The 13,801-nt window shown below is 46.0% G+C and overlaps 1 protein-coding gene across 2 annotated transcripts; it reads right to left on the bottom strand.

Annotated features, from left to right (window-relative positions):
• Nucleotides 1–1,820: 1,820 nt before the first annotated feature.
• LOC143330684 (interferon alpha/beta receptor 1b-like) lies at nt 1,821–13,345 on the bottom strand. Of its 2 annotated transcripts, XM_076747409.1 has the most exons (8): nt 13,166–13,345; nt 8,035–8,164; nt 6,989–7,176; nt 6,285–6,445; nt 4,990–5,143; nt 4,518–4,675; nt 4,050–4,219; nt 1,821–3,961 (listed from the first exon to the last, which is right to left on the bottom strand). In XM_076747409.1, the coding sequence occupies exons 1-8, from the start codon at nt 13,218–13,220 to the stop codon at nt 3,733–3,735; spliced, it is 1,245 nt and encodes a 414-aa protein (XP_076603524.1). In that variant the 5' UTR covers nt 13,221–13,345; the 3' UTR covers nt 1,821–3,732. The 2 variants fall into 2 exon arrangements, with proteins under 2 accessions (XP_076603524.1, XP_076603523.1); XM_076747408.1 differs by lacking the exon at nt 13,166–13,345 and having other exon boundaries at nt 8,035–8,225.
• Between the last annotated feature and the right edge of the window lie 456 nt (nt 13,346–13,801).

Raw genomic sequence — 13,801 nt, 5'->3', positions numbered from 1 at the left:
TCCCACATTATGGCCTCAAAACTTTACTGATGATCTGAGGGAGCTCGCATCAAGTAAAACTAATACTCTTCAAAAAGACAGTTTTTAAAATCAAACCTCTTTAAAACATTTGAAACATGCAAACATATCAGTGCTTTTCAGTACGAACAGGCGTGTTCATTTAAAAGCCTGCACACAGCTCCAGCACCGCGCCTGAATCCATCAGTTTCCTCCTGAACCTGGGACTCCTCAGCGCAGGCGTCCCTCCACAGCCGGCCTGACGTCTGGACCAGGATCCAGAAGCACTGCAGGGACGTGAGGGTCTCTGCTGCCTCAGTGTGGTTTGCTGTGCTGTTTGACCTCTGGCAGCCTTTGAAATCCATTCAGGAACGAGAAAACAACACGACGGAGCGCAGAACTAAAGCGATGACGCATGTTTGACAGCAGAGGGCGACATTAATCACCCGGAGCCTCCTGAGGGAGCTCAGCCGTCTCCTGAGAGCCTCAGTCTGAGACCAGGAAAGTCCGCAAACGTATTTAATGTCTTGACATCTAGAGAAGAACTAAGTGGAACTTAATTTGCTCATTCAGATTGATAATAAACATCCAATCACCAAATACACGATGACGTCTCATTTTACAGTGAGATAAAACTTGATTGATCCCGGGTTGTAGGTGTTAAATGCTGTGAGCTGAGAACTTTTCAGTTCTTGTTCCTACAGCTGACGTCTGAACACGATGCTCATAAATACCTGAGAGAGGCGGGGCTCAGCTGCTGCCTCTCAGGTGTGAGGAGAGGCTCAGGTGACCTCCTGTTACCTGACGGACATTTTCAGTTCAGTACTGATTGTTATTCATGTGTAACCTGAGGTTTAAAGGAGAAACCAGCTTCATGGTCACATGACCACTGTGCTCTGTTCGCTGTCCCATAATGCATCAGCTCTCCTCTTCACAGTCACTGTGGACACACAGATGTTCACCCAGTCTGAAATTTCCATTCATGCCCCTCAGTCAGGATGCCAGGCGTTGGCATGCATTTCATTTCCCTTTCATTATCACTCACAGGAAATGGCAGGAGATGCCCATGAGCACAGACCAGTACAGACCAGCACAGACCAGCACAGTACAATGAGCCGTCATGGCTGCTGCTAATTGTTGAGACACACAGGAAATGAGTGAACACTATCTGTCCTCCACATGTGGAGACGGCTCTCTGTGCACAAAGTGTGTAATCCTGTAGATGCTGTGTCTGTCCATGACAAGGAAACCGATGGGAGCGCATGAAAACACCTAAATGTGACGTGAACCTAAAAGATCCCAGGACTGACTCACCTACGTCCAGCTCTCAGCCTGTGAATCAGATCAGCTTCAGATACAGACATGCTGCAGGTTTTCTTTTTTGAAAACGAAGACTTATTTCATGTGAATGGTTTTAAACACACAGAATTTAGACTCGCCCAAAAAGACACTAACAAACACCTTCCACTGAAACGGGACGTCACGCCTCACTGACAGCGGCCGGCGGCCTTCAGCAGGGACTGAACGGGTTGAAGGCTCAGTTCACCAAAATCACCAAAGATCATTTTCACTGTCTCCTCGTGGTGCATCTCCTCATATCTCAACATGCAAATGCAGAAGTTTTGCTTTTACTTGACGAGGTTTTGAGAGTTATTAGTAACTCCTGTCCTCTGCTGCTATGACGAGTCAAAATGTCCGCGTGGACCGGAGCAGCTCGGTTATTCCAGTCATCGATGTTTTCACAGGGACTATTTCTTTGGTAGAAAGTAGTTCCACCTATGCGTGCGTGCATATGTGTGAAATGACTCATTTTGACACCAAGGTGTGGTATAAGAGGTGATTTATTTCATTTTCATGATTGTCCATTAACATGAGTGCAGGAGACAAAGCAGCTGGTGGACATGGGACCACAGAGGGACACTCACTGCACCGTTACACTGCTTCACAATACGTTTCTATACAGTTTCCACAGACGTTACAACAGACAGCGAGAGGCGAGATGGCGATGCGGGCGTCAAACTGGATCGAGCTTCAGGAAATTAAATCACGAGGTGGACCGTCAGTTTCCTCCAGGCCCTCAAACACCTGGAAGGTGAACTGTCCCGACGTCCAACCTCAAACTGGCCAAACGTCCTGCTTTGAGTTCATATCTGCCATCACGTCCTACATGCAGACCAGTTTGATTTATTCTTATTTTCTGTGTGTGCTTAAGACACTTGCTGTCTCAAAATGTCCGCAATACACGTTAGCATCAGAGATTCAGGAAAAGGACATTTGTCTGTAAGCAGATGGAAGCGATGAAAGCTGTTTGATAAACTTTACGAGCAAACAGAGCAGAGACGACCCTCTGCCCGCGTCTTTCTCTCTGCTGAACGTGAGGTCAGAGAATGAACGGCGTGATAAACATGTGAGGTAAAACTGAACATGCAGGAATAAGTGTGGCGTGAAAGACGAGCAGAGGCAGAAATATCAGAGCTCCAGTGACGAACATGAGGACGATATCTGATACAAATAAAATGTGTCGCAAGAGCAAAAGAAATGTGGCACCGAGATTCTATAAGAACCATAAACGTGAGAAGGAAAACGAGTTGAAATGAATACAAGCTTCTCTCAGAGACTCGTCGTATGTACATATTTATAAAATCAGACTGAGACACTGAAAACTAAAACTCGACGAACGTCTCGTGATGTGGACACGTCTGAACATGCAGCTGTATTAGATGGACTCTGATGTCCTCTGGTGGACACACAGATGTTTCAGCAACATGTTCATGCATTTTAAACGTCCTCGAGTCTGTGGGTCTCAGCCTCGATGGGCAGCAACCAGTGCCGCCCGCGCTGCTGCTGGAGCTCACCACGTTGTCCAACAGGTGCTTCTATTATGTTGTCCACCCCTTTCTATCGGTGGTGGGAGGCTAAATAACAAACACCCCGCAGAGTTAACACAGTACTCTTCACTTCAGCACAACGCCATCCTTCAGAGTCACCACACGGTTCAATCGACAGCTCAAACTGAGCGTCAGAACCATGGTGGAGGATTTACAGACTGAGTCTACGTGTTCATTCTCTCCTTTTAAAGTCTTTATGTTTAGTGCATAAAAATAACAAATAAAAAATGGATGGAAGCTGATTTGATCAGCGGTCCGTTGGTCGGTCGGGGCAGGGGGAGGGGCTTCATATTTCTAAACATCTGGCCTTAAGACATGTGAGGGTCAGTCTGACAGAACAGGCTTTCTCTGTTTCTTCTGTGGATGTTTCTGGAAATAAAAGCCTGATTCCAGAACAGCTGCAGTCAGGAGACACAGTTTGACTGTTTCTGAAACTCTTCTGGAATCAGGGTCTTTGTTTGCAGCTCAAAGCATCTTGTTGTCTTTTCTTAGACAGCTGATCGACTGATTTATTTTACAATAAACAAGATAAACGACTACAACAGCACTGTGAGAGCAGTCTCAAACTCTCAGGTCATTTTGTTTGACTTCATCTGCTCGTGTTCATTTAATGTTTCCTCATCAGTACCTGGAAGCTTCTTCTGTTAACTCATTGAACAACACAGCGGTAGAACAGACTCGTCAAGGCGTTACTGATGGAGACGCTGCACAGACACTCGCGGCCTGTCGTCTCGTTTCACAGTGACAGCTGGAGAAAAGGCACGCTGCACATGGTCAACACACATCCGCCTTCCTCAGCATCATCCTCGCTTCGTCCTCTTCACAAACGTCCTCCGGCGTGCAGCCTTCAGACACACATGTCCACGATGCCCTCGTCTGGGATCAGAGGTTGAGTCTTGAGGCCAGGGACCATGTCCTGCATCTTCACCTGCACCAGGTCGAGGGGGCTCTGCCAGGAGGACTCGGCCCCGGCGGAGGACTGGCCGCTGTTGGTCTGCCGTGGACCCGAGCTGCTGCCTGTGGAGTAAACTCCTGAGTCTCCGCTGCCGCTGCTGTCCTGACGGCTGTGCCTGCCGCTGGAGACATCAGAGAAAGCCAGATCAATACAAAACGCTCTCTGAACAGCAACACATGAGCTGAAGCAACATCGGAGAATGAATCCACCTGCTGTCGGGCTCCAGGCCTGACGGGGGCGCCGGCACGGCCTCGGGGGGAGGAACGTGGATTTCCAGGACCGGCTCTGGAAGGATGATCACCTTATCACACAAGAGCTCTGACTCTGAATCCGGGGTGAGGAGGCGAGGAACGTCGGAGCTGGGAGAGTCACAGAGGTACTGGAGGGAGGAGGAGGAGGAGGAGGAGGAGGAGGAGGAGGAGGAGGAAGAGGCGTTCAGTGGAACTTCATATATGAACTTCAGTGAGATCATTTTAAAAATTCTGATGCTGAAACACAAATGATTTGACAGTTAAACAGTTTATACATGAAGCTGCTCCATGCGAAGGTGAGCCGGGCGTTCTTTCCTTTCCGCTGGTCAAATTTAAGAATTTACCTTTGAATATCACACACACACAAACATAAACGCCATTCGCCCACTGGCTGCAGGGAACGCGCGGCGTGCTGCGGCGTCGTACCTCCTTGAAGTGCAGAGGCAGCTGGCTGGACGGGTAAAATGTGGCCTTGACGGTTTTGTACATCCTATAGGAGAAGAAGAGCGCGAACAGCACGATGGTGAAGCAGACGACCAGGGAGCCCAGGAAGTACAAGAAGATCAGCCACCACGGAGTAGCACCTGTTTAACACACACACACACACACACACACACAAAGAGATGAGATGATACCTGAGCAGGTGTGCATGTCGTGTCTGTTATCACAGCTTTATACAAACATGGAGGCTGATCTGACACTGACATCATGGAAGACACTGAGGGTGTGTATCCTGAGCCGCAGCTGGTTGCATTGATTGGGGGATATTTTCTGATTTAATTTGATAAAGATCATATCAACACAATCTGGTCCCAGTGGAAGCTGGTTCCCACTAACACTGAGTGGCACTCTGCCCACCGCTGCAGGAAGTGTGTTAGTCAAATGTAAATGTGTTCACCTTCGGTCTGCATGCACTGGGGCGAGGTGAAGCTGCTGCTCTTGTTGTAGAAGTCGCAGCGGGACTGGACTCTGACGCAGTACCAGGTCCAGGCCTTCAGGCTGGGCAGAGTCACCAGGTTGGCGCTGCTGTCCAGCATCTGGGCTCCAGAGGCCTGAGGACACATGAGACAGGTGAGAGCTTCAGAAAGGCTTCTTTGTGCGAGGTGGACGTCAGTGAGGATGTGATGGAAGTTTAACGATGAAGAAATCGTTCGACCACATCGTTATCGCTCATCATTCAGGATCTCATTAATGAAGCTGCTGTGAAACTGACGAATGAGGATCATCAATCAGATCATTGTGCTAAATCAGCCACTTCTTTGCACTCAACTTTGACATTCTGTATTTTTCTACCCTGAAACAAACACTGTCCCGTCCCACCACAGACTGGACTCGTGTCTCCTCAGACGTCCATCAGAGACACGTTGTACCTGTGGTGCATTAGCGTGACCACAAATCGTCTTGAGACAGATGGGTGCCTGCTCAGATGGACGCTTTGAAGCACATTAACAGCATATCAGGACATATCTTAAACGCAATCAAATGCACAGAGAGTGCGTGAATGTGTGTGTGTACAGTCAGTGACGACCAGACGTGTCTGCGGTCAGGGACACAATCTGCTGCCTGCAGCTGTAAACACTGACCGTCCGAGGTTTTAATCTGATGCTCTGACCCTCCAGACCAGCTGAATCTGTGAATAAGTATTTCTATTTCCCACTTTCAAATCACACTTTTCCACAGATCACAGTTCAGATTTGATTTCCTCTTTATATGCAAGACATTTGAGTTTGTTTGCGTCTAAAGTACATTTAAGGAACTTAAATGTGAAGCTTTCAATTGAAGCTGCTCGCTGCTTTATATAAAAGCATCTGGCAGGAATTCGTGGAACCACACAGGAGGTCATGTGATTCGGCCACCTCGCAGCACAGACAGGAAACACTGCTGAGCACACAGGCAGAAAGCAGGTCGGAGTCTCTGACTGCATCATGAGGCTGCTGCAGGCTCAGGGTTTCACAGGTGTCTGTGGAGAAAATGGGAAGCGTGCACTGGAGAGGCTGCTGGGGATTTCCTCCTGCTGTAACATGTCTGCCAGGATCTGTCTCAACATTTTTGCATAAAGCGTCTGCAGGAGAAGTATCGCTTCTTCTAACACGAACAGCAACTGGAGCTGAGAGTGAATTCATGTTCGTCGCTCTGCGTCAAAGCCACATGGTACCAGCCGGCCAGGTGTGTGTCAGAGGGACGAGTTCCTACCTGTGTGTGTGCCGAGCCTTCCCAGTAGACGATCTGGTAGTATAGGTTGGACAGTTTGTCCCTCATGGAGCTGTTGGTGCTGGTCACAGGGTCGGTGATGAAGACGTCCAGGACGCTTCCGGCGGTCTGGAGATCCACTTTGCTTGGAGGACCCAAAGCAGCTGACAGGAGAGACAAGAGAGACAAGAGATGAGCTGCAGGAAATGCAAGAGGGGTTAATTTGGAGGTGAGATGTTTGTTTCCTCTCCTGTTTTTAGAGATTCAACAGCACGAAGCGAGAGTCAGTTTATAGAAAGAAATGTAGTCTGACAGGATTATCACACAATCAAGACTAGAGCTGAAACGAACGTCTGGCTAATCAGTCGACCCACAAAAGTCCTTTTTCAGTGTTATCATTATGGACACTGGTGCACGCTGATGTAACAGTTCAGCCATGTTGGAGATGTTTACGTGTGCTTGAGGAGTCTGATGGCGGTTTTGATATTTCAGAGCTGCTCAACGCGAACACACAAAGGTTAAGTGTTTCCTCGCAGTGTTTCCCACAGCTCTGCCGCCACCACACGCTGACTGTTCGCTCTGTCTGTGTGATGGTTTGTGGAGCACCGCCCGAGATCACGTGTCGCCGTGGGCTTCGAGGTAAAACGTCTTTCCTGTAATCTCTCAGAATCTGTCTGAACACTCATCTTCATCTCTCTCTGTCTCACCATCTTTGTCAGGGCAGAACTCCTTCTGCACCCAGTCGGAGTGATTCCCGTTCACGCTGGCTCGCACTCGAATCATGTAGATGCCCAGGTAGTGTAGGCTGAACTCTGTAAGGTCACATGACCGGTGCGACGTCCCCTCACATGCCATGTGCCAGTTCGGGCTCTTCTTGGACTTCAGCTTGTACTTCCTGGGGAAAGAAGAACAAAGAAAACGTAAAGCACTGATGAGAACACTGATTGTCTGTAATTCAAAAACAGGACGACGGAGTGAACCTGAGAGCTCTCAATCTGTAGCTGTTCAGTTTTGACATCACTGTAGTGGAATCCACCTGCAGTTTGTCAGGACGCCATGTTGTTACGCTCAACTCGCCGAGTCTGAGACGCTGCTGGCTGGGAGTCAACTTTTGTCTCCACTTGCCAGTAAAAACTTTTCAAGATGCTTCCTGAAGTGAATTCCATTTTCACTTCTAGCTGAGACTGAGAGGACAGCTGAGACTCAGTTTATTCTCATTTGTATTGAGGTGTTTTAGGGGAAGGAGGGTCAAGATCATCTGCACGTGCTCTGAGGGAGCGGATTAGATGATCCAGGTTTCTTCTTCTGTGATTTTGGCTGTTTGCTGCGGTGGCCCACCATGTCACAAACTTACCTGCGGAAACTCTGCAGAGTGTTTTCATGGTCAGGAGCATTAAAGTACTCTGAGTGTGCATGGCAGCTTTACAAAGGGCTTCGTGTGGAAATGCTTAAAATGAGGTGAAACCTCACATCCTCAGTCTGACAGTTGCTCCTGTGGGAAACACGAACATCAGCTCCAGATTTCATTCCATTCAGAGACATTTCACTGTGGGCTGACGCAGTGGACCGGCCCTCCTCGAAGCTAATCGCTAACGTTGCTAAAACCTCTACAGAGTGTTTGTTTTGAAACTCGTCATCTTGCTCAAAAAACCACAAAGTTTATTCAGAATATGATTAACCAGAGACTTGAAGTTGCTGAGCTCGTCACAACAAACGTCTGACCGATCCTCCCTCATGTGTGAATGAGACTTACGAGACGAATTGTGTGGTGAAGGTCACGGCGTGGTGCCCCGCGGCGCTCTGGTCCCAGTCCCAGCTCAGTGTGTAATTGGTGTTTAAGGTCACCATGGTCACATGCTGCGGTGCAGCCAGCTCTGCTCCGGCTGAAACACAACAAGAGGAAAACCACATGAGCACACAGTTTATGCTAACAGCTGTGCTCATTCCAGCGGCTGTTAATGATCATTCTCCTCACTGATTCATCTGCGTTTGAGGTGGCGTTCATCCAGACTAATGATTAATCTTAACTTGCTGCTCCAGTCAGAGCGGCGTATGTGGGAATCAGGCAAAGCAAACGATGACAGAAAATACTGCTACTGACATACTACTTGTACTGTGACACTTGTTCAACATGCCAACACTGCCTTTGTGTCAATGTGAAACCTCCTAAAACAAACTGCTGCCACACAAAGATGGAAGTGAGAGTGTAAAAAAAAAAATTACCCATGAAAAAGAAACACAAGCTGCTTCTGAAACATGTCTCCATTTAATCCCCTATTTAGCATTAAGGAGAGTATTTTGCATCATTGTGCTGACTGTGTTTTTCTGTACAGTCCAGTGGGTACCCACAGGAGGAGTTACAGAAGACAAATACATTAATAAATACTTATATCTGCTGACAGCTACATTACACTGTTATAAACCATTCATTGCATGTTAAAATAGTGCTTACAAAGCTGTAAAAATATAAGTGCTGTGTTTGTCCTGCTGCTCGTCCTCAGGAGTAAGTTACACATTAACGATGTTGGATGTTACTGCGGCTTCTTGTTTGCTTTCCCGAGAATCGTTTCATGTGCGATGCCGAACCTTTGATATCAGTCAATAACCACAGTCAATGCAGTCAATAACCACCGAAAAATACAAGTCATCCCATTAATATGAATACTGCCAATAAGAAAAGCAAAAGGGGAACAAAGCTGAGTGGAAAATGTGATAAATCTGTCTCTCATGTTTGATGAGACTTGAGCAAAGAATAAGCTTGAACACAACAATGTGACCTCAAGAAAGAGGAACAAGACAATGTCACTGTGGGCTAATTTTGGCTTTTTGGAGGTTGGGACACCTGTGCAGAGCAAGAACAGAGCAGAAAAATCCAAATTCAATAACACCCACTGCTTCAAAAAAAGGGAAAACTGGGTGAAAAATAGAGATGAAAGATGTCTGGATGTCCCACATGACTGACAAAGTGCACAAAAACAGGAAACACTGGAACGTGTAATACAGTGAGTTTAGGGTGGCTCTGCTCAGCGCTTCCTCTGTGTGTGTGTGTGTGTGTGTGTGTGTGTGTGTGTGTGTGTGTGTGTGTCAGCTTGCACAATGTTTTCCACACTGACTCAGTTCCTCTATTCCCTTTTTCTGTCTGTTCACACCAGTTTCGAAGCCACAGAGAAATTACCATCACACATATTTCATTTCACGCGACATCAAACTCTAATGGTTTCGTTCTGGACTCACAAAGAGTCGTAGAAAAGCTGCAGCAAACTCTGAATAAACAGCCCAAAATATGTGTGCTGCCAGTGGCTGTGAAGGCAACAGCGCCTCAAACCGAGCTCACACACTGACGATTGTTTTTAAAGCTGCCGACTGAACCTTTCAACTCCAACAGTTTGTTATTCTCCACACTGCAGATTAATACTGAAGACGTCAAACTATGAACGAACATGTTGAATTATGTAATAAGCAAACAAAGTGTTTTATAGTTTGGATTCTTCTTTGCTGGCAGCTTCACGAGGTCGTCACCTCAACGTATGAGGAATTTATTAAAAAAAGCTTACAACATTGTTCCACGTGTGTTTTCTGATGTCTTTAGTGTTCATGTACAAGGTAGAAAATAACAAAAATAAAGAAAAACCACCGGCTGAGAAGGTAGTTCAAACTTTTGACTGGTGCTGTACACAAATCTGACTTTTTAAACCTTGACAAAGTGTACAAACAGACACACAACCACTGCATGTGCAACGTTCACTCAACACACTGACGAAACCAGATAAATACATTATTCACGTTCTATCTGAACGCATCTAACATGGTCTCATACCAAGTCTGGCACATGGTAGTGGCATTAGAAACAGGTCTGTCAGTGCTGAAGATGACAGATTAGTAAAACCCTCAGCTGATCTGCCCTCAGCAGCACCGGATCGCTTTGGCCCTGCAGGTACAGAGTCTGCAGCACTGGGCGTCTCTGAGCATCAGGGCACCAAGGTGTGGCACACCATGCTGACTGAAACTGGATTAAAGATTCACCCAGTGAAACATAAAACCAGCCAAGACGAAAATGAAAGTGTGACGCTGCAGGAGATAAATGACAGGGCGAGGGGAGAGGAGCTGTCTGGCACTGCTTGTCAGCTCACGCCGCCTGTCAAGCCTTTGGAAATTCCACGGTTTGTCCCTGCAGTGAACATGTCAGGAGATGAGTCGAACTGGTTCTCAATCGTCATGACTTTATTACACCCGTGGCAGCAGAATGCCGACACACACCTCCAGAAACTCCTGCAGGCTAACACTATAGCGGCTGACTAACTCTAAAAGAGTGCCTACAAACACACCTGAGTGTCTTAGCCTAGCAACAAGACCAACCCATAATGCAACACCCTCTGTAGATGCCTGTGTCGCAGTGGCGCTCCATTCATACACAACACCGCATGCTGGCATTTTAATGCATGTGACAGCAGGTTTGCTAAAGGTGTGAAACAGTTCAGCTTCAAACATGAAAGCTGCACGTTGCCCCGTGTGCAGGCGGTCTGATCGATACTGCTCATGTTTCCATCAGTGAGTTCTGGAGGAGATAAAAGAGTAAGTTCAACTCCGAGCTGACCCTCTTCAAAACACAAAAACACAGATTATATCAGTCCTCCTTCCTTTTTACTCCAAGGTCAGCGAGAGCTTGGCCAGACATCAAAACTCAGGCCATGAAAAACGGGCTGAAAGTCTTGGGTGAGTCATGAACATATTACAGTATCCTGACCAGAGGAAGTGAGTTCAGCTCCCAAACTTTCTGTTTTCAGATCTCTCAGTGTTCAGCAGAAATAAGTCAAACAGGGAAGCTCTTAGTCAATCAGACCTCTTAGCTTCATGAACGTCACGCCACAGTAAGCTGGACAACCTTGTGAATTTGCTTATACTGGGAACGGACTTGAGGAACCAAACATTTCACTCAAACCACAGAAGATTTACGGCTCTTATGTCCGTAACGCGCTGATTGGCAGAAACAAGGAAACGCGCAGGCTCGGCTGATCACAGCGGCCGCTGGAGGCATAAACTCACCAGCAATGGGTTTCCTGGACGTGCAGCCCCGTCAGATGACTGCTGGTTAGCGACAGCTAGACACTTTTTAACTAAAATTCCTCAATCAAGGCGATGCAGGCAGTATGTTATGAGTCAGAGGGATTGAGTTACTCTCCTGCATCACATTAAATGGTTTACCGTTGTCTATGTGCACATGCCAACCTGTGTCCAGACCGACACCGAGCATTAACAAATAACTGTTGGCACATAGTCAGTTTCCATCCTCATTATAAAAATGAACATACATCACCTCTGAAGGTTAGCCACACGCTGCTAACAGCTGCTGCTAAACTGATGCAGCTTTTACAATCAGTTCTACAATCACACTAAGATTATCAGAATTACTGTCATTTCTAGGTACTTGAACAAAACCACCTACCTACCTACCCAACCTACTTCTATCTACCTCCTTCCACCTTGTGCATCACACACAGACTTTTGACTCATGTTCTGACATTCTCCATGTCATTTGACAGGAAGTCAAAGTGAGAATCTGGCTGCACAGAGCAGGTACTTGTTGTTTCTCTGCGTTTATCAGACAGGAAAGAACCACAACACTGCACCTGTGTACTCCGTGCACGTCGAGCGTGTGTGGAATCATAAGTTTGCTTTGATGAAACCGCAATGACAACACAACAATGTGTTTCCTTCAGCGGTGGAATGTGACTAAGAACACTTAAGCAAATACTGCACTGAAGTACAAAATCCAGGTATTTGTACTTTACTTGAGCATTTCTGTTTATGCAACTTTGTATTTCTACTTGACTACATCTCAGAGGCAAATATTGTACTTTTTACTCCACTACATTTGTCTGACAGCTGTCCTGTCCAGTGAAAAGCTCGTATCTCCAGCTATGTTGATGTTGGGTGTTTGTGCTGAACTGAAGGATGAAGAGTTCCTTCATGTCTGGAGAAAATTCTCCTCCTCCTTCAGCTCAATAAACTCTTTAAAAAGCCTCTTGGATCAGCTGAAAATGCATCATTACAAAGCTGAAAACAGCCTGTTTTTCTGAGCTCGTCCTACTTTTTGGAGATACAGGACGGCCGCGCTGCAAACGTGATGATCTAATAGAATCTGATGCATATCTGTAGATTAAAGCAGCCAACAGGATATAAAGTAGTTCAATGAGCTCAGACTGAAACATCTACAGCAGTAAAATGCAGCAAACACATGAATGCAGCAGGAATATGAATCACACTGACAGGGGCCATTTTACTGCAACATTAGTACTTTTACTTTCAATACTTCGTGTACATTTGGCTAATAATACGTACGCACTTTTACTAAAGTAAGACTCTAAATGCAGGACTTGTACTTGTAATGGAGTACTTTCACAGTGTGGTATTATTAATTCAAGTGAAGGATGTCAATACGCTGGTATTCTTCTTCATAAGTGACTCAACTGATTGTTCAGACACAAATTGGATTTAGCAGTTAAAAGGTCAAGTTTCCTCACCAGCTGTGAGACAAATACAGATGTGGTAACATATGACAGCTATAATTCCTGTGCGGTTAGCTAACAGTAATAATAAACGCGTCTGATGCTGGATATCGTCAGATAAGCTAATGCAGGCTAATTAGCTTAAACAAGACAAGGCTATCCTCGACATATTTAAATGTACAATTCAGTGACAGAGAAGCTAACAGTGACTATTTGACTTGTAGTTTAGTTAGATGGTTTTACAGTTTGTCCATTAAAAACAAAAACACATTTGGTTAGCTCACACGGCTACATTCAACGGACCAAATAGCTAAACACCCGTCTGAAAAACAATCCGACGACTGTTAGCATGCTAACTTAGCCAGTTAACGGACTTACCAGGGATGGTTTGGAGGCAACAGAAGAGAAAGACGAATAAAAAAGCAGCGGACATGTTTCAAGTTGATATTTTTCAAGGCAGTGACAGTTTTTCAAGCGCTGGTCGTTTCACTCCAGGCTGAGCTCAAACGGACTGAGCTCTGCTGGCTGTAGCCACACAGCGTTAGTGAAGAGGAGTTCGTTACAGCGAGGAATTCCGCTTCCGGTTGCACGTTCAAAATAATGGCCAAGTCGAACCAATATTAAATGACATGGAGACTTACATTAGTCTGTAACGCGAAAAAGCAGGAAAAAAAATGTGAAGAAAGTTTTTTTAATCTTTAGTTTTAACCCACATACATACATGCCATGTCCTATCACATATCTTCAAACATCATATAAGCCGCAAAACGTGGCAAAACATTTTCTTATTTCTCCTTGCTGTTATCTCTTGTTGCCACTCCTCTCTAATGGGGACATCGAACAAAGGACAGAAGTGCTCTCCTGGATGCGCTACGGTACACAAATCATGTGCCGTCTACGGTGTCACTTCCAGTGGACAAACTGACGATGATGCACCCTTATGGTGATAAATAATAACAATAAGCTTATTTTACAGCCCTTTTCAAAACAAAGTTACACAGTACAAATAATTAA

Source organism: Chaetodon auriga, chromosome 13 (assembly GCF_051107435.1).
Source record: "Chaetodon auriga isolate fChaAug3 chromosome 13, fChaAug3.hap1, whole genome shotgun sequence".
Taxonomy (NCBI): domain Eukaryota; kingdom Metazoa; phylum Chordata; class Actinopteri; order Chaetodontiformes; family Chaetodontidae; genus Chaetodon; species Chaetodon auriga.
Note: the sequence above shows the minus strand (reverse complement) of the source record. Positions and strands in the feature narration are given on the sequence as shown.